Source organism: Epithele typhae, assembly GCF_022376455.1.
Source record: "Epithele typhae strain CBS 203.58 chromosome Unknown BXZ73scaffold_23, whole genome shotgun sequence".
Taxonomy (NCBI): domain Eukaryota; kingdom Fungi; phylum Basidiomycota; class Agaricomycetes; order Polyporales; family Epitheliaceae; genus Epithele; species Epithele typhae.
Window position 1 is genome coordinate 79,630 of NW_025954214.1, and position 23,658 is coordinate 103,287.

Sequence of the window (23,658 nt, forward strand, 5' to 3'; positions counted from 1 at the left end):
GACCTTCAGAGCTTGTAGGCGCTTACGACTTCAAAGCCTTCCTCAAACCAACGTTGTGAACTATAAACATCCGCGAGCCGCGCGGCCCGCTTGCATTCGTCGTCGCTTCCGGAGGTCGTAGTACAGGCAATACACAGTCGTCGTAAAGTATGTCGAGCGGGAGGTCGTAAACAAACAAACGCGCGAGCAAGAGGTGACGCATAAGGGGGTGAGGTGCGAAGACGTTTCAGTAACAAGGGGCAAGGACGGGGACAGGATCGTGAACGAGCGGAGGCAAGGTCTAGCGAGCCGAGATCTATTATGGCTCAGGTGGAGGTGGGACACGCAGCGGGGACGGGAGCGAAGACGGGGCGCGGCAGGAGGCGGATGGAGTAAGGGGTAATGCAAGACCTTGGGGGCACAGGGCCGGGGAAGGGGGCAACGATGTACGGGCGAAGGCGAAGGGGAGGGTGGAAGGGGGAGTATGCGGTGAATCACAAACAACAAACGCACCATCGAATGACGACGGCTCACGCCGACGCCGACGCGACGAGCGCGACCGACTCGCGCACCTCGCCCGTACGCTGCTCAACCGCAGCGAACCAGCCCACCGCCTTCTCCGTCCGACGCGCCGCCTCCTCTGCGCCGTGCACCTCCCTCCCGCGCTCGTCCATCGCCGCCCGGAAGCGTTCCCGGAGGTCGTAGGACGCGAGCCGGAGAACCTTGCGCGTCTCTCGGCTCACGCGCAGCGCGTGCGCCCCCGCGAACGAACCCTCCTCGCCCTGCTCCTCCGCCTCCTTCGCGATCGTGGCCTTGATCCGCCGTCCGACCGTACGCGGAATTGTGCTCGGGAGCTCGACCACGAGGTATGCCGATACGCCGATCGCGACCGCCCCGAGGACGGGCGCCGCCCAGCGCCGGGCAGACTCGTTCTCGATCAAGTTCCAGACCGGACGATGCCCTCGAGCAGGCTCCGGCGCCGACGACCTTGCCACCGAGCATGGTGAGCGCGCCGAGGCCGATGGAAGCGACGCCGAGTGTGCTGACGGCGACCTCGTCACCCTCGTGCTTTGCGTCGCCGAACTGGACCCAGAACTGGTGGTGGACGTCGAAAATGTCGAAGAAGGTCGTCTCGAGCATGTCGGGGCGCTGGACGAGGCCGATGCCGAGACCGTAGAGACCACCAGCAACAATGGCGCCAGAGTTCTGGCGCGAGCGGCGGCTGCCCCTGTTGCCCGCACGAGACGAGAACATCGCTTCGGGCATGAAGACGCGACGGGACCGCTCGACGCCTTCAGGCAGGTGCTCGTCGCCGAGTTGGGAGATCTTGTTGACTGCCTCCGCGGTGACCAGACGCGCTTCGTCCTCCGCGAGCGTGACGGCAGCGTCCAAGCTGGCGAGCAGAGCACGGCGAACTTCACGGGCGTAGTCCCAGATACCGACAAGACCAGGGTATGAGGGCAGAGCCACGGAAGACGACGCAATGCCGAGTTTGCCAGCGCCAACGCTGTCGAGGGCGTTCGAGAGGATCTCCTTCGTGCGCATCCGCGTCCGCGATGCACCGTTGTCTTCCACTGCCTCCAAGCTTTCCTCCAGAGCCTCACGACCGTTCTTCATCTTCTCGAGCACAGGCTTGGCACGGCTGAGGTCGTCGCGAGCGCGGTTGAGCTCCGTCTGAGCAACAATGGCGTTGGCGCCGACAAGGAGGTCGATGTCGGAGAGAAGTTTGATCAGGTACGTCGATGCAGGGGCAAGCTTCGACTTGGCGCGCTTGGTGAGGACGAAAGAGCGAAGAGCCGATTCGAGCTGACCGAAGGAAGGTGAATCCTCGCCAAGAGCCGCTTGGGAGTCGACAAAGTGGATGAGGTCCTCGGCATCCTCGTAGGTCCGGGGGCTGAGCTGCCTGATCTGCTCGAGGACCAAACGCCTGCACTTGGCCTTGTCCCTGATCTGTTCGTACTTATTGACGACGATGAACAGGTAGGCCTTCTCGTTGCTAGCATTCGTGAGGAACTCCTTCGCAGAAAGTGTGAAGTGGTTCTCGGCGGAAACTACGAAGACAACGACGTCGATCTCCTCCTGGCGGGCGAAGACGCGCGTAGTGTGCGTGTTGTCGCGGTTGAGACCGGGGGCATCGATGAGGGAAATGTCGACGATGCCGTTGTTGAGAAGCGAAGTATGAGGGTCGCGGGGGTCGACAAGGTAAACTTTAAGGACCTGCTTTTCATCCTCGTTCTCGGACACAATTGAGTCGAGGTCCGACAGCTCCGCCCGAGTGAAGGTGCTTTCGTCGGTGACAGAGTAGGTCGCTCCTTCCTTGAGAATGTGGACCTCCTCCTTCCCGCTGTTCTCCGACGCGTCGTGGACCTCGCAGAACGCGGTCGTGCAGGGCTGCTGGTCGATGGGCATGACGTTCCTGCGCAGGATGGCGTTCACGAAGGTGGACTTGCCCGCATTGAGATCACCGGTAACAAGAACCTTGGAGGACGTGTCCTCAATACGAGAGCGGAGCTTGTCTAGGTGACCAGCGGCGTTCAGGATCCGGTCATCGAGGAGGTTCGCGATCGACGACTTTTCGAGCTGCGCGACGAGCGCAGCCGGAGAGGCGGAGGAGCCCTGGGGTCCGAGCTTGAGGTCAAGACGGAAGACGTTAAAGTCGGATGCAGAGACAAGACGATCGTCATCCTCTTCAGTCTCGGCAGACGTCTCCTCCTTGTCCTCGATAGTGGCGAGGGTGACGGAGCGGGTGAGCCCGGCGCGAGCAGGGGAGACTATGACATCGGCTTGGAAGGAGGGGTCATCGGGGAAGGACAGGGAACGGCGCGCGCTCTTCCGTCGGTTGGAAGTGGACTCGGAGGAGGCAGGCTGCTCTTGGAGCTGGGGATAACGAACGACCCAGTCGTCCTTGTTGAACTGACGAAGGTCCCCAAGGATCGACTTGGTGGAGTCCAAAGCGGTGAGCAACCTGAAGTGCGGTGAGTGCCGGGTTGACGGTGCATCGACTGCCTGTGGGGAAGGTTCTGCATTCCCCGCCTGCTTCCGCGCGAAAACACAGCTTGCCCACGCGTCCAAGTCCACTATCCTCGCCGTGCGTGACCCTTGTCCCAATGTCCTCCCCGCACAGGCAGTAGAAAGGCAAGACGAAGACGCACCTGTCCTTATGTTCGACATACGCCTCCTGTATCGCTTCGGTATGTTTGGGAGAGCTCTCGGCGGTTGGCTGTGGCGAGCTCCCGCACGAGGCGTTGGGGAAATACGACAGAGCCATTTTGCTTCGAGCGTGAGCGTGGAAGAAACACTGCTCGAGGTCGCAGCAGCAGCAGGAGTACGATCAGGGCGTGGTAGTCGAAGGTCAAGTTGGTACCGTGGTGCCCTCCGGCCACGGACTTGTTGTCATGCGCTTGACCCGCTCTCACGCCATGTGTTTCGGGCGGAGCCCCAACCTGAGGCCACCCTCGACTCGGAGTTTCGGGCTTGCCCTGGCTTGTCATGGCTACAGGGGTGCGGCGGCGCTCGAAACATCGTCCCGAGGTCTTCCGGCGGGCGGCAGATCGGGTTGAGATCCCGTCCCGTGTTCCGTTCGAGCTCGTTCCCCAGACTGAACCAGCTCGGGCCAGCCGCTTCTAAGTTCTGGCACTGGTCTCGGCCCCGTCACCTGCGCAGAGCCATCAGACACCCTGTTTGACCCAAGAGTGTGAACGACACCGTCTTGCGCTCAAACCTGCCCTCTTCCTACGCCGTCTTCTGCAGGACTGGAGATTGGCAACAAAGTGTGATGCATTGCGGCGTCGATGACACACATCCGCTTCGTATCACATGTTGTCATTCACGCCACGTGCCCGACGACGGAAAACGCGAATATTTATGCGCTTTACCCGATTGCGTTCTCCAAGCTCTGCAGCAGTCGAGCGTCAAGCACACTCGGCTTGGTTTGATGTCCAATGTTGCGGCCGTCACTAGTCTTCTTCCTCCGCTCTAAACAAACTCCCCCGTGGGTTGGCGATGTACAGAATGGCTGAGGCGGGATTTCGCCGAAATCGGCATTGACGTGCTGTACAAGGCCTGGAGTCATCCGGGAAGCTCTTGTCGCAACACGGACATAACAAGGAATGGTTGAAGTCTCAGTGTAGCACGCAGTTCCATTGGTTGTGCAGTGGCATGCCTGCCGCATCTCCACAATTACTTGCCCGTCGAGGTCGTGAACGGCCTCGTGAAAGAGGAATGGCGTCATTGTTGCCTTCACATAGAATATTTGGCTGGAATGCGCCGCAAGCGCCCACCACTCGATATCGCCGGGTGGCGATACACGGCTTCGTTCCTACTCTCATGTGGCTTCGCCCCACTCAAATTTGTAAACCAGTGAGTGGTATTCAGAAACACACCAGTATATAACCACACTCACAGGTCAACCCGCATGGTTCCTCCTCCTCCTCGCCCGCGGCTAGTGTTCGCAGGTTCCGCACAGATAGCACCTTCGACGATATCCCAATCATGTGCGCGGCTTATCCTCTTCTCTTTGTCCAGGACACCCAAAAGTGACCTCCGCCCACTACATTTTCAGAAACCTTCAAGACGCCAAGAGCCCCGACCCCAAGGTCCGGCGCGCGCTAGCAGACGAGATACGGGATGCCTCCATCAACGTCGGCTTCTTCTACAGTGCGTGTGCGCCTTCTCGCCGCGCTCGTCTGCCACCGTCTCACGGCGCCTGCAGTCAAGAACCACGGAATACCCGAGTCTATGATTGCAGACACGGTCGCCGCCGCACAGCAGTACTTTGCGCTGCCGCTGGAGGCCAAGGTGGCGATGGACATCCACAAGAGCGCGAACTTCAAGGGCTACACCGCGCTCCTCGGCGAGAACACGAACCCGGAGAACCGCGGCGACCTCCACGAAGGTTTCGACCTCGGCTGGGAGGAGCCCGACGGCCTCGCCCGCGCGTCCGACGGCGCGATGGCAGGGGAGAACGTCTGGCCTGACGCCCTTCCCGGCTTTCGGGAGGCCGTTCTGGGGTATTAGTGAGCATACTGGTCGTCTGTGTCCACTCGCAGCTACCCTGTTCTCCTTCGCAGCCACGCGGCGGTGCTCGTCGGACAGATGTTGTTCCCGCTCTTCGCGCTCGCGCTCAACCTCCCGGAGAACTTCTTTGACGACAAGGTGCGTACGTAGTCGTTACTGGTGGGACACAAAAAATCATCGAACCTACACTTCAGACGACGAAGCCGGCTGCGATCATGCGCCTGCTCTACTACCCGCCCCAGACCGGCGTAGTCGACGACCGGGTGCAGGGTATCGGCGCTCACACGGAGTTGGTGAACCCTTCTCCGTCCCCCCTTGCACGCTGGCTGACGTCGAGCGGGTGGCACGGACAGTTATGAGGTGCGGTGATTGACGGCACGCGCACATACGTATCACCGACCGCGGATCTTTGCACAGTGCTTCACAATTTTGTGGCAGCAGGAGGACGTGCGCGCGCTGCAGGTCCTGAACGCGCACAAAAAGTGGGTCGACGCTGTCCCGATCCCCGGGACGCTGGTGGTGAAGTCCGTGCCCGCTCTCGCTCCGCGATTTGCCTGGCCTGACCCCACGCACAGCCTGGGCGACCAGTTCGCGCGCTGGACGAGTGAGTGGAAAGGTTCTCCTCATGCTCATGGCTCTCCGTTGTCTGACGACACGCGCAGACGACGTGTTCCGCTCGACGGTGCACCGGGCGGTGAACCGGGCCGGGGTGGGCCGATTCTCGATCCCGCTCTTCTTCGGGACGGACTATGACGTCAAGCTCGAGGTGAGCCGCGGAGCTTTTTTCCCCTCCGCGAACACAGACAGTCCCCACCCACCAGGCCCTCCCGAGCTGCATCTCCGACGACCACCCCGCGCAGTACGAGGTCGTCACCGCCGGCGAGTACGTCAAGTCGCGCCTCGAGGCCACGTACGCCCACTCCAAGGCCGACCATTAGCGTTGCGTAATCACACCGGATCTTGGTACACTCTAAATTGTACACGCTGTATTATATACGTTATCACCAGAGGAGACAACCATGCTGGGGACGGAATACAACACATGAAGCGAGACCTCGGCGTTCGGCCTCCGCTGGCACGAGACCGGGGAACCTCTGTTCGTCTCTAATTCGGATTAACGTCGAACGATACTTCCCGTGTCTTAAATGAAATAAGATGTCCCGGAATGCGAGCGCGGAGCAAGGAGCGGTCGTGTCCCAAGGAGCCACCAGAAACAGGCATGGAATTAGTTACAGAGCGTGCTACAGCTATCGTGGGACGTAGGGATACATGTGAGTTCGCGCGAGCGAGAAGAAGATGCGGCCAAGATGCGGCACGAGCTAGAGAGCTACTTTCGCTCTATATTAGTATACGATTCCCAATCCACCATCCGTTCCAATTCAGCTCCATCAAGAGCCCGCGCGGGCGCCAGGCGCACGCGAACCCACTGCGCAGTGCGAACGCGGGGTCAGTAGCTCGACGGGTACAGCAGCAGCCGTCCGCCGTCGATAAGCTGGACGGTCCCGTTCAGATAGGAACCCGCCTGGGAAGACCGCGGCGCGTAGAGGAGCGAACGGAAGGACAGCGAACGGAGGGAAGAGCGGGGCGAACGCGGCGGACGCGACGGCGCGCGAGAAGGCGGGTCAGCTTCCGTCCGGACGCCGCAGAACACGACGCACCCTGCTCGTCAGGAACAGCACGAGCCCGCCCATGTCGTCGATGGTGCCTGCGCGGTGCAGCGGCACGCCCGCGCGGACGTACTCGTCGGAGATCAGGCCGTCGACCATCTCTGTGTGTGCGTGAGTGCGTCGCGCACGGACGGACGCCCGTTCCGGGGCGTGCACGGCGCACCTGAGGGGAAGATGCCCGGGGCGATCACGTTGCTCCGGATCTGCCAGTCCTTGAGGAAGTGCGCGAGCATCTTGCCGAGGTGCGTCGCGGCCGACTTCGAGAGCGTGTACGGCACGCTGAACACCTTGTCGTCCTTCCGGAACCCGCCCCCGCTCGCGACGGTGATGATCTGGCTCGTCGCGCCCCCGCCCCCGCGGCGGTTCCCCGCGTCGAGGAGGTCGAGGAACGCGACGGACGCGTACCAGACCGCGTTCACGTTCACGTCGAACGCGGCCCCGAACTCGGCCGGCGTGCCCGCGTCCCACAGCAGCGCCTGGTACGTCTTCATGTCCGCCTCGCCCGGGCCCGGCAGCTTCGGCAGGAAGTTCGTCGCGAGCCCCGCGTTGTTCACGAGCACGTTCGCGAACCCGTGCCGCTCGCGCACCGCCGCCGCGACCGCCGCCATCGACTCCCGGTCCGTCACGTCGCCCCGCACGGGGATCAGCTGGCCGTGGCGCTGGGGGTTGGCGAGAGCGCGTCAGCGGAGGGTGTGGGGGACGCGGCGGAGGCGGAGACACGCACGCTGTGCTCGCGCGCGGCGCGCTCGAGGACGTCGAGCCGGCGGCCGACGATGTAGACCGTCGCGCCGTTGTGCTCGAGCGCCTTGGCGATCATGAGCCCGATCCCTGCGGGAGCGCCGGGTGTTAGCGAATATGATAGATGAGCGGGCGCAGGCGGAGGTTAACCGGCAGCCCGTGCTGGACGCACCTGTGCCGCCGCCGGTGACCACGGCGACGAGGCCCTCGACGCCGAAGAGCGACGGGATCTCGGAGAGAGTCGAGGTGGAGGCGCGCATGCTGGAGAAGCCGTTGGCGGAGGTGGGGTTCGATGTCGTGGCTGTGGGCATCGTGGAAGAAGAGCAGTCGGGGACGGGGGAAGGAAGGGGGGCCCTGGTGGTGTGGAAGATGGGTGCAGTCGCGGGCGGCACGCGCGGCGAGAGCGAGAGGAAGAGCGATGAGAGCGCGGGGGAGGCGCGGGTGCAGGCGCGAGCGGGGGCGTGGACGTGGAGGGTGGTGAACGGGGCGAGGGACAGCGGCGGGTGCAGGTGGCAGCGAGCCAATGTTCGGGGGAGCACGCTCTAAGTAGGAACGCCATTTGTCGCTTACGAGACCGGATATCGAAAGTGAAACAGAGATGAACGGCGTGCTCGTGGGCACCAACCTGTTTAGGACTGAGAGGGACGTCGGCCGACACCGCGCGCTGTGACTCTGAGGGTCTCGCGAGCCGCGCGTGGGGCAGAAGTTGCTGATCGGGGTCGGACCCGGGTCGCCCTTGCTGAAAAATCCGGTTCGTGATGGTGCGGGGCGCAGAGGGACACGGGCGCGAGAGCGAAGTCGGAGAGTCCCCACAGTCGGCGGCCTGCTATAACCTCCAGCGCGGTCTCGCGCAGCCAGGATGCGACGAGAGCGCGCTGGACGCTGTCAGGCCCGTCGATGCGTGGTGCGGCCGCGAAAGAAGGGCGACATGAGGCCCCGCGCGGGCAGGAGGAGATGGAGAAGAGGACGAGAAGGCCCGCAGCCGGCTGACGGCAGCTCCGCCCCGAGCACAGGCGCGCGCGCGGAACACCGTCGCATGGCGACTGCAGTATAGACGATCTGCTGCCTTTCGTGCCTGCGGCGCGAGCCGGGGGTACGGACGGGCGAGAACGAGGCGGGAACCTGCCAAGTTGTCAAATTACAGCACGGCGGGTCGGGCGGAAGGTTCGGTGATGTGCATGCTGCCTTCCTCTCGTGAACCTACCTGCGCACCGCCCTAGGCGCCACAAGGTCCTCGCAGCATCAGGGAGGCAAATGAATCGACCAGCACGTCCTGTGGCGACGTCGCGCACTTGCTGGGACGTCAGTCGGCGAGGATACGGCGGCGCTAGCACAGAAGCTTTGCGTAAGGCTGTCCAGAAAGTCCGCGGGGATACATACATGTTTGAACATAAGATAGATCTATATGGTTAGCGTGTGGCAACGTCCGAGTGTGCATGTTACAGAGCGAATCGAGGTCGAAAGCGCAGCAGAGCAGCGGGGAAGCGGTGTCTAAGTGTCCATCCACGATGCATGGCGCCTTCCGGTAACGCCTCGCCGTCGTCGTTAATCGGACGCCACGCGTACGATGAAGCTATAACGAGTCCTGTCAGCACACCCCAAGGCATCAGTGCGAAAACTGTACGTATACGCACTGTCATGTTCATCAAGGCGTGCCTGCGGACAAGAGCAGCCCCACCGCGAGCACCGTCACCAGGAGCAGAAGCGCCTGGGAACCGCGGGACGCCGCGATGCGTGCGGTCGCGCCCGAGGTCTGGATGACGGTGAGCTCGCCGGGCTGTCCGTACACGCGTAGGTACGCGACCTCGAAGAAGGCGGTGTCGTAGTGCGACGGATCTCCGAGGACGAAATCCTGATAACACACCCCGGAGCACGTCTGCTGGAAGATACTCGCCGCCCCGGCGTAGTCTGCGGGAGCCAGCGTGAGAGTGATGTCATGGACGCGGTCCGGCGCCCGCGGGACTCGCGGCTGGGAAAGTGCACTCGAAGAGAGGGACACGCACCGCCGCAGAGGGTGATGTCGAAGACGATCTCTTGGGGCTGGAAAAACTCCGTAACATCACAGCCGTCGGCTGGCCAGTTCGCGACCGGGGCGCCGAGCGTAGAGGTGTCTATCGCACTCTGATTTCCCTGGAGCGAACTCGGGAGAGTCGTCCGCTGTATCAAGGTTGCGAAAAGAGGAAACACGTTCAGCGACACGTTGCACGCGAACGCACGGGCCGCAACCCACGTTAAAGACCCAGATCCTACGAGCCGCGGCCAGAGGCGATCAGCATGCGAATGCGTGGAGCCGATACGCGTCGGTGCGACTCACGAGATCCCCGAAGTCGCGAACTCCGTCACGTACACCCCTCCGCCGGCGTTCGCGAACGCTGCGAGGGCGCACGAGTCGTCAGCGACGAACTTTGGGGCGCGCGCGCATTCCTACTCGTACCTTGGCCGTACGACGCAGGGTCGGGGTTCGTCACGATGCAGCCTTGATTCCCATTCGCGTTGATGTCGCAATTGGTGGAGTTCACGAGCGTGCTCGTCTGCACCGCGTTGACGAGTGCGTGCATCCCTGCCCCCAGTGACGTTGAGTGTCTGAACGCTCGCCTGGGCGGTGGTTGAGAGGCCTACCGGGTTCGTGTGCAGCCCCATGTGGCTCCGCGCGTCCTGATTTACCGCCTCGAAGTATCAATCTGCGGCACAGGTCAGCGCGGAACGGGAGCCCGCGCCACGAGGGGCGGCGTGCGCAGAGTGGGAACGTGGCGGCGCCAGCACGTACCTCGCCTCCCAGGGGCCATATGGGCGCCGAAGACCAGAACGCGCCCCACACCGAGCACTGTGGAGATGGCGCGGGCAGGAGGAGGAGCGCAGGCAGTCAGCGCGGATACAGAGCGCGATAGCGGCGGGAGGCGCACCCCGAACGGAACGTGGAGGATGTCCGTGACCCAGACCGAGCCGACAGTGAACTGGTCCTTGGTCGATATGCGGATAGCGTTGCGGTTCTGGCCGTACTTGAGTACAGAGCATTGTCGACGCGCATGACGGCGTTCCCGGCGTCATTGACGAAGGCGAGCCGGGCGCTCGACGCCTGACTGTCTCCTACGAAGCTGCGGCGAAGCCCGTCAGCTAGGCGTACGCTCGCGGGGGGGAACGTGGCTGCAACGCACAAGGCGTTCCCATGTGTCAGATTGTCGACTGTAAAATGCGTGTGAGCGCAGCGCGAGGCGGCCACCCAAGGAGCGACTGACCGTTGTTGTAGAAGGACCAATCGTCGAAGAACGACGGGCCGGCGTACTCCTTGACAAGGTTGTACTCCTGCGCCACAACCGCCGCCATCAGGGACAGCAGGGCGAGACTTGCGGTTCGAGCTGAGAAGTACATCCAAGCGTGCTGGCGGAGTGCGTGGGGTACGATGGGGACCGCTGGGGGCTAAACGAGACGTCCCTTCAACGCCGAGGACTGTTATAACGCGCGGGGTGTCGCCGAGACCGACAGGGATCACGGAAGCCGGTATCAGGTCCAGGCCCGGCCGTATGCACCGGGTGGAAGTGCTGTCAGCCGTTGAATGGTCAGAGTGCAGCCGTCGATGCAAGAGTTGGTACCTGCGGGGGAACGTAGCTGGTAGAAGAGGAGAAGGAGAACGGCTGAAGAAGGGTAAACGGACGTGGGACAGCATTCGAAGCCTCCGGCGACACTGTCAGGACTCAGCGCCCCGAGTGACCAATGAGAGACGGAGCGGCAATAGTATGGCCTCCGCATACCGGGTGTGTTCGTGGGCCCACTGAGCAATTTCCCGGCCTTATTGCAAGCTTTTCAGCGGCGAGACTTGCCAGGACTTGCCACGGCGAGGGAGTGTATGGAGCTGGGAGAAGCCGTGAAGCACGGACATCACGATAATAAGAGCGCTACTGGCCCCGTTGGATCAGCTTAGGGCTGTGGACGTGTGTCTGCCTGCCACGTCTTTCACGAAGCTATCAAGATGCATGCCGGCGTGCCTGGCCAACCGCAAAATCTTAGGGCGGATGTTTGGAAGACCTACCTCGGAAGCATTCAGCAAAAGTATCGCACGTCGGGACCGGCCTGGCCAGCGGTGGTGGCCTGTGATGGAGTGAGTGCTGCCTAGCCGCACTCGGATTGCTTTGAATCCGCGGGAAAGCGGATGATGGTCCGTAACAAAGCCGTACATAGTGACAGTAGGCGCCTGCGGCCTTAATTATCAGTGCGTGATACCATGCCAGATGCGACTCTCCATGAACCGCATATACCGGAGTACAAAGAGATCGGCAGGCCGGAACGATGGAGATCTCCCGTGAAATCCCTTTAGACTGGTAAGTCTTGAGATGTTCTACGTATACATCCACCTTATTCGTCCGGCCAATGGAGGCTGCATGATATCAGTCGCAGTGCTCATGCCGCCAGTGTCTTTTTTTTTTTTTCTTTTTTTTTTTCCAGAATACAGCATCACAAAGCTGGTTTACTACAAGTGGAGTTGTGCTTCAAGCTTCAAGCCTCGATCACACAAGGCTAGTCGCTGTCGAACCACGCCTTATCGCCGTGGTGCGACAAGAGCTTCCCAGACGACTCCGGGCCCGCCTTGTGCAACACATCAAGAACCATCGACACCGACTTCGTCGGTGTGATCGGCAGCCCGTTCCACTCGGGATAGTTCTCCTTGAACTTCTTCACCATATCCGGCACCATGTTCAGCACCGTCTGGAAGTCGTCTGCAGCGCCCCACAGTCAGCGATCCAGACGAAGACGTAGATCCGGGACACTCACTCGGGTCCTCGGCCATCGTGTTCACCATGCCCGGGTTGATCGCGAGCACGACGAAGCCCTCGGATTTGAGGGCGATCGCGAACTGGGCGGCGATCATGTTCATCGCCGACTTGGACGCCGTGTACTGGCAGTTGTTCGCGAAATCGTTCGCCACCGCGAAGTCCATGTCCCCGGCCGTCGAGGCCACGAAGAGGATCTTCTTCGGGCCGCCCTTGCGGAGGAGGGGGAGGAAGGCGTTCGCAGAATGCGCGGCTCCGACGGCGTTGATGCGGAACTGGGGCGCGTTGAGCGGGAGGAAGCGCGTGGGGAGGAGAGGGCACTTACCCCATCCATCAGGTCGGTTTCGAGAGTCTGCGCGTCGGGGCTAACGAATGCAATGAGCTTAGCGCTGATACAGCGACCTCATGTGAGAACGCTCACTATTTATCGATGGTGAACTGGAAGTTGGCCGTGAGCAAGCGGGCGCCGTTGACGATGAGGTAGTCCAGCTTCCCGCCGGTGATCTTGGAGACGTCGGCGACGGCAGACTAATGCACGTGCTTTAGGTCTGCAGACGACTCTTCCGACTGAGCCTCTTACCTGCAGAGACGCAGCGCTTTCCATGTCGCCCTTGATCATGTGGACATTGGGGTGTGCGGAAACTACGGGCTCAAGTTTCTTCGCCGTGTCGGGGTTGCGGACGACAGCAAATACGGTGTTCCCCGCAACTTTACCCTGCGAAAAGCGTTCAGCAGCGCAGATCAGGGGAGGCTCGTGAAATATATAACGAACCAACTGAATGGCAAATTCGAGCTGTGGTTGAAGTAGTTCGGTCAAATATAGGCGATTTCAATAGAAATACACACTCACCCCGATACCACGGGAGGCTCCGATGATGGCGTATGAAGGCATTGCGATTCACAGGAGACAAGATGAGATGTGAGGGTGAGGTTATCGACAGATGTCTACCCTGTACATATACTCGACAGACGGCGCTGTCTGGGTGAGAAGCGTAAGCATCTTTATCGCGAGGACGCTTCCAGAACACAATTTGAAGTCCGAGTTACATGCTCGGTCAGACATTTCCCAGTGGTTCGGGTGGAGGTGAGTCGAAAACACGGCGTGTATTGCTGACAAATATACCGAGGAGCCGGCCTTTACGGACGCAAGACCGCGATCCAATTCTGCGGCACCTTCCGATCGGATAGACAAGATGACTGATCAGAGGCTGGATTTAACCCTACAAAGAGCGATATCGCCGTGATAACAGTCGAATCCACTGGACACGAGAACGCAGGGCAAGAGCAACGAGAATACTCACTGGAAATCGTAGGCATCACCGCACCCCGATCAGGATGATCATGCCTGGGCCGACGGATTGCACAGTAGACCTCCCGAGGGCCGAGAAGGGTAACCGCGTACTTGGCTGTAATCATGTTGAGCGCCGTCTTCATGACGGTGTACATGCACTTGGAGACAAACCTGGGCCTGAACATTCAATGTCTCAGTGAAAACGCAGGTGATCTTCTCGAAAGCACCGTGGGGAAGAAGGGGCAAGGGTGCATCCACAGAGCGCGCGTTTCATGCAAAATTGGTCCGAAACTCTACAGTCTCTCAGCTCTTGTCTCCAAGGATTCCGGAGTAGTCGGAAAGAACACCCGGCCCATGTCTTCGAGACCAGAAGGCAATGGTTGTTGGGGAAAGCGCACCATGTGCCAAGGGCCGAACGCCGGTCCAAATGGCGTTGATGAGAGCGTAGCGCTGCCAGTCAAAGGGCAATGTCTTGTTCGAAGTTGTGCGTGAACCGGAGACTGCGACCAAGCCCAAATATCTTGCGTTCTTCACATCCAACGGGTACGAGTGCGACTATGGCCCAAAGTTCTGCCCACTGACGTGGCCAGGCTGACGATGTGCAACACCGAAGGTCATAGCTACACGCCCAGTCGTCCGGTATAACTCAGGATAACCTACAGCGGAAACATCTTACGACATCCACTGCAATGTCCCAGTGATATTTGACTGGAATTTCTCCACCTGACATCGGCGCCCATATATACAGTGTTATCTCGTTCGGATATCAGTTCATAGCCCTTGCAGTGTATGCCCATGTGACCCGCTTCGTATTCGACCCGCTTCGTGCGCTGCAGTAGCGGCGGATTTGGGCTCTGGCGGACAGCAAAAATTGTTGTCACAATTACTGACGGGATGGACATGTATGACATACAACTACAGGGCGCAGTCGTAATATAGCTACCATAGGAAGGACGCAGCAAACCGATCATCGACGGATCCATCGGATTGGTCGCAGAAAAGCATGGCAGAACGGGCCCGCACAACACAGAGAACAAACACATGACTCACGAGACAAAGATATTTCGACCTTGATGCGGAAAAGAGGGTACACAAGACGAAGATCCAGAGGGGGAGTCCGATCCTGGTAGGGGGTCTGGCGGTTGAAACGGACGTCGGGACACCCCAGGAGCGAATGCACGACTGAGGGAAATACTGAGTCCGCGACCAAGAAAAAGCGGATGGATGAACATACCTTTGTAAGAGAAGTCGCGAGGGCAATCTTACTGTAGGGAAGAGGTGAATGGGAAGTGTGCTGGCAGGTAGTGGTCGAAAGTCAGGTACAAGTCCGAAGCGCCAACACTGGTGCGCTGTGACTCGCGCGCGCGTGTCGGTCAGCGCTTCGAACTTATGCTTGGCTCCCACCGCCACGTCTGCTGGCTGCAGCCTCCTCAGGCATCTCCTGGTGAGTGTGTAGAGTCCCTTGTTCACCTGCTTTCTGTGTCAGTTGACCTTCGCCACACCCCCACTTGTAGCTCAGTTCAAAATAACTGTGTTGCCCGCCGCCATCCGAGTGTCTTGGCTCTTGTCTGCCGCCCACGTCGTGGTCAACCGCTCACAGGCCCGCTGTTCCTCATATCCCTTAATGAATACAATTATATTAGTTTAGCGCGGAATGTCTAGTGAAGCAATGGCCATGATCCAACTCCCGACCTGTGTGAAGCCTGAAGGTCACCGCTCAATGTTGGAGTCCCAAAGGGGGCACCAGGTTGGTGTCACCGACATAACCCACCGGGCACGTAGGAGCAGCTTGACTATATCTGAACTGGAATATCCCAGGGATATTCTGCCAGCGTGGCTCCGGGTGTATCGCAGTGCCGATACCGTGGGGCTATCACTCGGATATGGAAGCGGTCCCTGCGCGATCCCGAGAGGATCAAATCCAGTCAATTTGTCCTAGGATAAAACGGTCGATTGGCCGTGTAGTAAGGTGGCGGACACCAGGAACCGACATGGTTTAGGTAAGCCGGGCGCCCCACGGCGACGACGAGCTAAGGCTCCCGGCTCACACCCTTGTTCGGCATTTGGGCTGCGGGGACGTGTAGTGCAGACTCGTAGGAAGGCTTCCCAGGAAACAGAATTTAATTTCATGGACATGGGCACCTTCTATAAGCCTTTTTTTTCTGCACTTCTAAGAATGTCGGAATCGCATTTTTGATGCAATTGGGAGTCCCAACGGTCCGCGGCAGGTAGAAATTGAAACGTAAACGCCCATATCACGTGATATGAAGCGCTGGCTGCAGCCAATCCCCCATCCGCAGCACTGCACTGTGAATGGCTCAGGCTGTGTGGGCCCACTGTAGGCATGAGAGCCGCCATATACTACCCTCAGCCATTGCAATTGAGTCAAATAAAATTTCAATAAACTGTCTTCACTTCCTTCCCATCGAGTTGCAGCACTGACTTTCCAAAATTCCGCATCAACACGCTCGATATTGAAACAAGCGCCCGATAGGCGCCCGATTACATAAACCCTGTCGGTTCCTGGTGTCCGCCACCTTAGGGCCCTTGGGTCAGCGTTACTGTGAGCCTGAGGCCTGAACACGGTGGGAGGAGCGAGCGTGAAATTCGAATCGGACGCCACGCCGAGGGTGCCCCCGGGGTCCTCCGGGGTCCCGGCCGACACAGTTCCGGCGCGAGCCTGTTGGGTCCCGGGCGCTAGCCGTCCAACTCCTGCCACCTGTGCACAGAGCGTCGCTGCTTTTCGCTCTCGTGCGCGCCGCCTTCCCTTTCCTCTCCTCACCGACCCGCTTGGACAACCATGAGCGCACCACAAGCATCACGAATGGGACGAACGGCCACAGCGGCAGGCCGCAGCCTGCGCCGTGCGCGGGCAGCTCCCGAGGTCAAGCCCCTCCTCCGCAACGACGCTGGCTATCCCGTCCCCCACGTGAACGTCATCGTCCGCGACACCCACCAGCCCCGGATGGCAGACCACTATTTGAACACCGTGCAGGAGGACGTGATGTACATGTCCTACGTCCACGAGCCCTTCTCCCGCAAGCCCGTGCGCCCTCCCCGCCTCGCCTACGACCCCGCAGACCCGTACGTGAAGCACCGATACAACCCCCCGCTCGGCGGGAACCGCTACTTCCAACGCCAGCCCCCGCCGTCCTCCCCTGACAGCGTCGTCCGCCTCGAGCGCATCCAGATCCACACCCAGGCGAAGAACGTCCTCACCACCCGTGCCAACCTCCTCGGGCCCATCATGGCCCTCCGCGCCATCTCCGGCGCCACCGAGCGCGGCGGCGGCCAGCACACCTCCACCGGCGTCCAGCTCGTCCACGGCCACAAGAACGTCCCGAACTGGACGCGCCCCGGCGCGCCCCTCGGGGCCAAGGTCGACCTCCGCGGCCCGCCCATGTGGGACTTCCTCTCCGTTTTCGTCGAGTTCGTCCTCCCCCGGATGCGCGAGTTCCAGGGCGTGCGCATGGAGGGCTCGTCCCACGCGCTCGACAAGCCGAGCTCCGCCAGCGGCGTCGTCTCCATCGGCCTCCCGCCCCAGGCGCTCTCCCTCTTCCCCCAGATCGAGGTCAACTTCGACGCGTACCCGAACGCGTTCGGGATGCACATCCACTTCATCACCAACGCGACCGGCATGGGGGCTCAAAATCGCGCGCGCACGCTGCTCTCCGGCTTCCAGATTCCGTTCGCGCGCTCATAGGGTGGGTCGCGCGTCTTCGTGGCATTCGTTCTGCTCTGACCTGTGTGGGAGCAGTAGTTTCTAGATGTAACATATAGTCGACTAATTCGCATTCTACCATTGCACTACCTGCTTCATCTCAACTTCGCGCTGTTCGTTATCCGTCGGCTTCAAAGAGCGTCAACACGGCACAAACAGTGAGACAGAGAGTCTGCAGAGTCTTGCAACTGGTTTGAAATGGTGAAATGGTGGTCGTAAAGAGTGAGTAAATCTCTCAAACATTCCTCAGACATGAAAGGTCAATATAAAGCAAGTCGAACAAGTTTCCTCCATCCGAATCCTTTCCATCATCCATATGTTTCCACCCTATCAACACGTCGTCGTCACCGTCACCATCGCTCGTGCCTCCAGCAATCCATCTGGGTCCACCCGCACCTCCGCCGCCTTGTACCTCACCCAAACCGCGTATTCACCTACCGCACCCCCGTCGTCCACGAGGCGCGTCTGGTTCGTAAATTCCGGCACCTCGACTCCGTCCTTGGTCCACGTAATCTCGAAGCCTTCTTCCAATGTGATGGATGTTTCACGAAGATGGGCGAGGGGGATGAGCGAGAGGTTGAAAGTGCGCTCGGGTGGTGACGCGGGGGCGGAGTCAGAAGAACATTCGACAGTAAGGCCATCGATGAGGTCAACGCGGCGGAGGAGCGCATGCCACAAGCCTTCCATGCACACGCTGCAGAAGTCCGGGGTGGTGACGATGCGCATGAGGCAGTCCTCGTTCGTCGGCCGGTACGTCGTCTTGTTCGTGTCCGAGAATCTTCATCCCCGTTAGCCTCCCTCAACGAGCGGGAAAGGGAAGGACACTCACGTCGGGTATAGGCCGTAATGTCCCGGAGTGGACACGAACCTTGAACCAAGCACGTCAGCAATCACTGAACAACATTCTCAAGAGCCCACCCACTCATCCTCGTTGCCGAACTCCAGCACCTCCACGCTGCACAACTGCGCCACGCCCTCCCGCGCACCCTCCTGGAGCTCAAAGCTCACCACATGCTCCCCGCCCCCCAACTGCTCCTCAAGCTCAATGTCGTAGTGCCACCGGTCGACGCCAATGTCCGCGCGCGGCGCCCACCTGAGGTCTTGCCCGTCGAGCGCGACACGCAGGTCCCCCACGCGCGGCACGCCCGCGAGTGAGAACCGGACGAGCCCCCGCGCGAACGTCCCCGCGGAGATGAACGTCGTGCTCCACGGCGCCGACGCGTTGAGCGGGGCCCACGCGTAGTCCTGCAGCGGCATCACCGCGCGCTCGATGCGCACCGCGTCCGTGAGCGGGTGCTGCGCACCGTGTAGGTGCGCGGGCGCGGGCGACGATGCGGGTGAAAGCCAGTGTGCCCAGGGGACGGAGGAGCGCGCGGTGCTGTGCGCGGCGTTGACGCCGTAGTAACCCTCGGCCTCGCTCCCGTCGTACTCTTCGCCTGCCAAGATGATGGAGTGGCCGAGTTCGTGCCTGGGGGCAGGATGGTCAGAGGCTGCAAAGGAACCGAAAGGCCAGGGCAGACCTAAGCACCAGTGCTCCGTTGGCGAGCGACGGGGTGATTGTGCTGTGCATGGTGAGCATCTATATATGTCCTCTTTGCAAGGCGCGCTTGAACTCACGTTATCTCTCCCTCAAGGCCTGTGATGTACTTCAGCCTGTCGCAGAGCAGAAAGTCACGCTAGATAAACTCACCTCCATACAGTGGGTCGTTGCCGACGATAATTGGGTAGTCGCACTGGTCGCCCATAGATGCGCAAGCTGCACGAGCTACGTCCTCTTTGGTGCAATACAAGGCACGCAGCTCGGTACCAGGGCGACACAGTCCGAACACCGTGCTGCAGAGCGCTGTCAGCGACGCTCCTGCTAGACAACAAACTGTGGCATTACTCTTTGGGCACACCCCCTCTCCCAACCCCGCTCTGCACGCAACAACAGCATCAGCGGCGGCCCACGGGGAGATAAAGAGGACACGCACCTCCGCGCTCGGGGTGAACGCCGCCCAGAAGTTGAGCAGCGGCCGAACGGTCGCGAACGTGTGATTCTGCGAGATGTCCCGGGCGAGCCGCCGCGCGTCCTCGAAGAACCTCGCCCGCTCCTCCTGCAAGTCTGCGCCGAGTCAGCCGCGTGCAAAGTACGAGCAGGCACGAGCGCGAAACTCACATCCGTCCGCGAAGAACACGAGGTCGACGCGGTTGCTCGCCGGGCCGGACACGAAGAGCGGCTCGACCTCGAGCGGCGGCGGGTCGACGCGCACGCCCGCCGTCGTGGCATCCGCGCGGTCGAGGGTGGGGTCGACGCGTACGTGAAAGTCCCAGCTGTGCGGGGGCCCGCAGAGCGACTCGGCTTTCTCCCAAGCGTGGCCCTCGTCGAGGGTGACGAACTGAAAGCGTTCTTCGCCCGTAGGGAGGAGCCTGCGCTTGAAGTGGCCGTCGTCTGGGAGGGCCTTGAACGGCTGTGTGTCTTGCAGGGCGAGGAAGGTGCATTGGCCGGTGCCCAGTGCCCTGTTGACGACCAGCTCGAAGGGACGCGTGGTGGATGCGATGTTGACACCTGCGGCTTTCGCAAGCGGCAGCAACAGACCAACGATACATGCGAATGTGACCATGGTTCGTTCCATCTACGGCAGCAGTCCTTGCTTTTGCAGTCGTTGTTACCTATCGTCTGCTGTGGTCCGTGGAGGAGGTGTGGTTCAAGATAAGGTCTGTTGTGCCTGGTCATGCATCACGAGTAGACTGTAGTTGCCGGGCCGGGAGGGCCGTCTTGGACGATAACGCAGTAGATCCCTCAACTCCTTGGCACTCTCGCTGCAAGCGAAGCGGAGAGCAAGAGACTCATTTCATGAAATGATGATGGGGAACGAGGACAAGAATAGAGAAAACGCGTCGCTTGTGTGATTGACGGAACCCGTCTCCCGCAAGTCCACCCAAGCCACGAACAGGAAGCGAAACGCGTCCGGCACGTTTTCGCTCTCTTCAAAGCGTCGTTGCAATACAGCCGCGAAAGCGCGCTGAATGCAGGCTCACTGGCGTCAGTTGGTAAAATGCATCGTTCAGGCGGGGAGGCTGGCATGAAAGTCGACGGTGTCCCATGCGAAGAGGGCCAAGCCGGATGCGTAAATCCAGCTTTGAGGAGGACAGCGTGGTTTGTGATTAAAATTCGGGCCCGGGGAGCTTGAGGCTGAAGCTCCTGGATCCGATAGAAGTCCATACGTTCCACTTGCTACCAGAGTTCTGACCATCGCAGGTCTTCCGCAAGGACGACGGAGCAGGACAGCGGGGTTTCGGACGCCGATGCATGGATGGATTAGGCGCCAATCCACAAGAAAGCCTGCCCTGAACACAAACGCGGTCACATGATGATGTTGGGATCGTTGCGATGACTCTGACGCGTCTTGGGATCGTACCAGGACTTTTTGCAGCTGAGCGATGCTTTAGGAGCTGGTTGTCCACCGGAGCCATCTCCGATGCTACATTATGGCCCACCGAATCCTTAGCGCCGCACATCGCGGATGTCCTCGTGGCACCGAGACGCTCCTTCACTGCCGGTGCTTCGAGACGCTGCAATTGCGGGCGCTTTAAATTGGGGCTCCACAGAATATCTGTCGTATGCCGTAACTCGCCAGTCTACTGGCCCGGGAGGTATGTTCATGCCCCATTTCACATCGCAGGTGTAACACGGTGTGTTGATGTGGAAATTTTTAATGAACAGCTCGATGCGTGCACTGGATCTTCGCTGATTCCAGTGCACTAGACGCGCCCAAGGACGTGATTAACGCCTACCATGAGGAGGAGGTCATGATCTATCATGACCGAGCTGCCAGTGCTCGGCATCGGAGGTCGATGGCCGAATCAATGCCGCACCCACTCAAGTCGTCGTCTTTGGAGGCGACGATGCAGCAGAGTGCCATGAAGAAAGAGTGGTTTATACTCGAATTGACGGACCTGCTGCGCACAGTGCGTATGTCTGTCTACTGAAGTGATGCATCTTGTTGGACTGACCGGCTCCTTCAACGGCCGACTCACCACCTCTCAGAGGTGGCTGGCCCGGCGTTACATTCCGTAACTTCTAAAACCCTCAAGCCTTCGGAATCGTCTTGGCGACTCTCGTCAGCTCGAAGTTGAAACGTCGAAGCGTCGCGCGGAGCACGTCCGATGAGTAGTAATCTTTGCCCGGTCAGCGCTCAGCATTTCCGGTTCACTTACGCCGCTACGCAGACTCTCCGTGATCCTTGGTGCAAGATACTACTTACTCCTGTGCACAGTAGTCCGACTGGGGTAATTATTAGTGATTGTGCCTCTGTAGGGGGCGTCTGTTGCCCGCTAATCCCGCGTGCATGTCATCAACGGCGGCAAACTTACTATACAGGTTCCCACTGCCTCACTGCCGTCGGATGAGCGCACAATCACCGAGCACGCCTTCTGCAGGGTCGGAAGCTTTGTCCCAGGATTCGTCCGACCGGCACCAGTCACACCCATCGTCAAGGCGCCCCTCCTGTCGAAGTATATAAGCATGGGAGGTTCGACCTACATTCCCCGGCTCCTTCCTTTCCTCCTTTGGGCTCCTCTCCTTTTTCTCTCTTCTTACTCCCACTTTTAGCTGGTGAGCCTTCGGTGCCCTCAGCGCGGACGCAATGGTCATGCTCACGCGTTCGCTCCTACAGCTGTGCGGCCTTTCTACTCACGACCCAACTCACCGCATCGTTTGACCAACAACCCACCATCGTTCTTTTTACGAGTCCCACCTGAAAGCACATCATGCCTTCCATCAGCCGCGTTCTTGTCCTCGCCGTTCTCGGCGTTTCTCTTTCCGTCCAGGCCATCCCCGTCCCCGAGGCGCAGTCGACCGACGTCGAGGTATGCTCTCAATATGTTCGTGGCCGCTAGCTCGCGTTGACACTACTGCAGCTCTTTTCCAACGATGCCCGACTGGCTGACGCCTCCGGTATGACTGACCCCGAGATGGACGACGAAGAGGTCGATACCGATGACTACGAGGTCGAGGTACGTTGGTCTTCGCCTTCGCGCCTCTTTCAATACTGACCAGTCAATGTAGTTCGCCGAACCTGAGGACGCCGACGTCGAGCTCGAGCGCCGCGCCGCGGCCAAGGCGAAGGCCCCCGTTAAGGCGCCTGCTAAAGCCCCCGTTAAGACCGCTCCTCCCGCCAAGGCCCCAGCGAAAGCTCCCGCTGCTCCCGCCAAAGCCCCTGCGAAGGCTCCCGCCGCCCCGGCGAAGGCCCCCGCCGCCCCCGCAAAGGCCCCCGCGGCTCCAGCGAAGGGCAAGACGTGCGCCCCGAACAAGTTCAAGAACAAGCGCGACGTGCGCGAGGTCCCCTTCTCGGACCTCGACCACCTCTTCAAGCGCGACAGCCAGGAGTTCGTCGGCTGGCACGGCACGAACAGCGACACCGCCGCGTTCTGGGCGCAGCAGGGCCAGCTCGCGAAGCCGACCAAGGCCGACGGCCTCTTCGATTTCATTGGCCTCGGCCCCAAGAGCGCTGCGGGCAGCAGTGGCGCAGACGCGGAGAACGGACCCGGGGTGTACGTCACGGACGACAAGGCCATGTGCGTACCCGTTGCTCTCCTGTTTGGGGATGAGTACCGAGGCTGACGGGGGTCGGGCAGTGCGATCGCGTTCGCGAACAACAACGCGAAGGTGAACAAGGGCACGACCGCGATGCTCTGCGCCATCTTCGCGAAGAGCTCCGCCAACTGGCGCGCCGCGCTCCGCAAGGCGTTCCTCCCCCAGGCCCTCGTCGGCGACTCCGCCACGGCCTCGGTCAAGGCCGCCAAGGAGCAGTCACGCACGCTCTACCTCCAGGCCGTCGTCCCCGGCGTGAGCGCGGCGAACGTCGTCCGGTTTTCGCTCCTCGACCGCTCCGGTACGTCTCTCCGGCTGCTGCTGTCACTCCTGCCTGAATGGTGCTAACGTTAAATTCGTTCATCAGCCAAGACCGGCCAGATGGTGCTCCCCGCGGGTATCACCAACCAGTTCACGGCGCAGTGCGTGGCCGCCACCTCCGCGACGCTGCCCGCCGGCACCAGCACGTTCCCCGCGTTCACCTACAACGGCGCGTCTCTCCGGAGCACCTGGGACATCGCGGCGGAGCAGACCTGTTAGGCGTGAGGAGACAGTTGCAATCAGATGTTGAGCTTCGAGCATAATGCGGTTGCACCGTGAAGTAGATACCATATTAGTGGCTAATGGGAGATCCGTTCTTGCTTCATTCGTAACTGGGACTGAGCGATTCGAAAAGAATAGGCCGGGCGTGAGTAGATCTGAGTTTGTGGACAATCTGAGTGAGAAGTAGTCCTCGGCTGGTCGGTTGAGTCTGCGGCTGTTCACTGCTTGCACCTCCGGAAACTTGGAGCGGGATGGCGGTTAAGCGCAACCGCCCCTTCGGTCCGGACCGTGAACAACCCCCATGCTCTTCGCTTGAGTGGCGACGACTTGTAAAGCTTTTCGTGGCAGGCCGTGGCAGATTT

The 23,658-nt window shown here is 60.4% G+C and overlaps 8 protein-coding genes across 8 annotated transcripts; 3 read left to right on the forward strand and 5 right to left on the reverse strand.

The window, feature by feature from the left end:
- Positions 1-509: 509 nt before the first annotated feature.
- On the reverse strand, positions 510-3,247 carry BXZ73DRAFT_77416 (P-loop containing nucleoside triphosphate hydrolase protein; the record flags this gene model as incomplete). Its single annotated transcript, XM_048022664.1, has 3 exons — positions 510-940; positions 975-2,944; positions 3,132-3,247. 3 exons carry the CDS (start codon positions 3,245-3,247, stop codon positions 510-512), a joined length of 2,517 nt encoding a protein of 838 aa, XP_047877976.1.
- Positions 3,248-4,240: 993 nt separating this feature from the next.
- On the forward strand, positions 4,241-5,933 carry BXZ73DRAFT_101241 (Clavaminate synthase-like protein; the record flags this gene model as incomplete). The annotated part of the gene is made up of 11 exons (XM_048014837.1): positions 4,241-4,330; positions 4,384-4,472; positions 4,541-4,635; positions 4,691-4,994; positions 5,049-5,133; positions 5,190-5,284; positions 5,349-5,355; positions 5,413-5,519; positions 5,571-5,599; positions 5,658-5,761; positions 5,817-5,933. 11 exons carry the CDS (start codon positions 4,241-4,243, stop codon positions 5,931-5,933), a joined length of 1,122 nt encoding a protein of 373 aa, XP_047877977.1.
- Positions 5,934-6,442: 509 nt separating this feature from the next.
- BXZ73DRAFT_46712 (NAD-P-binding protein) lies at positions 6,443-7,660 on the reverse strand (the record flags this gene model as incomplete). The annotated part of the gene is made up of 5 exons (XM_048019743.1): positions 6,443-6,517; positions 6,654-6,763; positions 6,826-7,321; positions 7,387-7,490; positions 7,573-7,660. The coding sequence occupies 5 exons, from the start codon at positions 7,658-7,660 to the stop codon at positions 6,443-6,445; spliced, it is 873 nt and encodes a 290-aa protein (XP_047877978.1).
- A 1,385-nt stretch (positions 7,661-9,045) lies between these two features.
- On the reverse strand, positions 9,046-10,769 carry BXZ73DRAFT_89876 (uncharacterized protein; the record flags this gene model as incomplete). The annotated part of the gene is made up of 11 exons (XM_048025424.1): positions 9,046-9,308; positions 9,404-9,557; positions 9,631-9,646; positions 9,715-9,772; positions 9,835-9,931; positions 10,020-10,067; positions 10,168-10,224; positions 10,304-10,399; positions 10,423-10,495; positions 10,556-10,583; positions 10,637-10,769. 11 exons carry the CDS (start codon positions 10,767-10,769, stop codon positions 9,046-9,048), a joined length of 1,023 nt encoding a protein of 340 aa, XP_047877979.1.
- Positions 10,770-11,912: 1,143 nt separating this feature from the next.
- On the reverse strand, positions 11,913-13,058 carry BXZ73DRAFT_77420 (NAD(P)-binding protein; the record flags this gene model as incomplete). The annotated part of the gene is made up of 7 exons (XM_048022665.1): positions 11,913-12,112; positions 12,168-12,441; positions 12,492-12,555; positions 12,588-12,694; positions 12,747-12,881; positions 12,939-12,959; positions 13,017-13,058. The coding sequence occupies 7 exons, from the start codon at positions 13,056-13,058 to the stop codon at positions 11,913-11,915; spliced, it is 843 nt and encodes a 280-aa protein (XP_047877980.1).
- Positions 13,059-16,257: 3,199 nt separating this feature from the next.
- On the forward strand, positions 16,258-17,160 carry BXZ73DRAFT_46658 (mitochondrial 50S ribosomal protein L5; the record flags this gene model as incomplete). Its single annotated transcript, XM_048019731.1, has 1 exon — positions 16,258-17,160. One exon carries the CDS (start codon positions 16,258-16,260, stop codon positions 17,158-17,160), a length of 903 nt encoding a protein of 300 aa, XP_047877981.1.
- Positions 17,161-17,508: 348 nt separating this feature from the next.
- Positions 17,509-19,781, reverse strand: BXZ73DRAFT_101246 (IgA peptidase M64-domain-containing protein; the record flags this gene model as incomplete). Its single annotated transcript, XM_048014838.1, has 9 exons — positions 17,509-17,956; positions 18,008-18,046; positions 18,101-18,646; positions 18,699-18,740; positions 18,796-18,814; positions 18,869-19,011; positions 19,064-19,095; positions 19,152-19,282; positions 19,337-19,781. The coding sequence occupies 9 exons, from the start codon at positions 19,779-19,781 to the stop codon at positions 17,509-17,511; spliced, it is 1,845 nt and encodes a 614-aa protein (XP_047877982.1).
- A 2,149-nt stretch (positions 19,782-21,930) lies between these two features.
- Positions 21,931-23,293, forward strand: BXZ73DRAFT_101247 (uncharacterized protein; the record flags this gene model as incomplete). Its single annotated transcript, XM_048014839.1, has 5 exons — positions 21,931-22,029; positions 22,081-22,176; positions 22,229-22,737; positions 22,798-23,054; positions 23,121-23,293. The coding sequence occupies 5 exons, from the start codon at positions 21,931-21,933 to the stop codon at positions 23,291-23,293; spliced, it is 1,134 nt and encodes a 377-aa protein (XP_047877983.1).
- Positions 23,294-23,658: the final 365 nt, after the last annotated feature.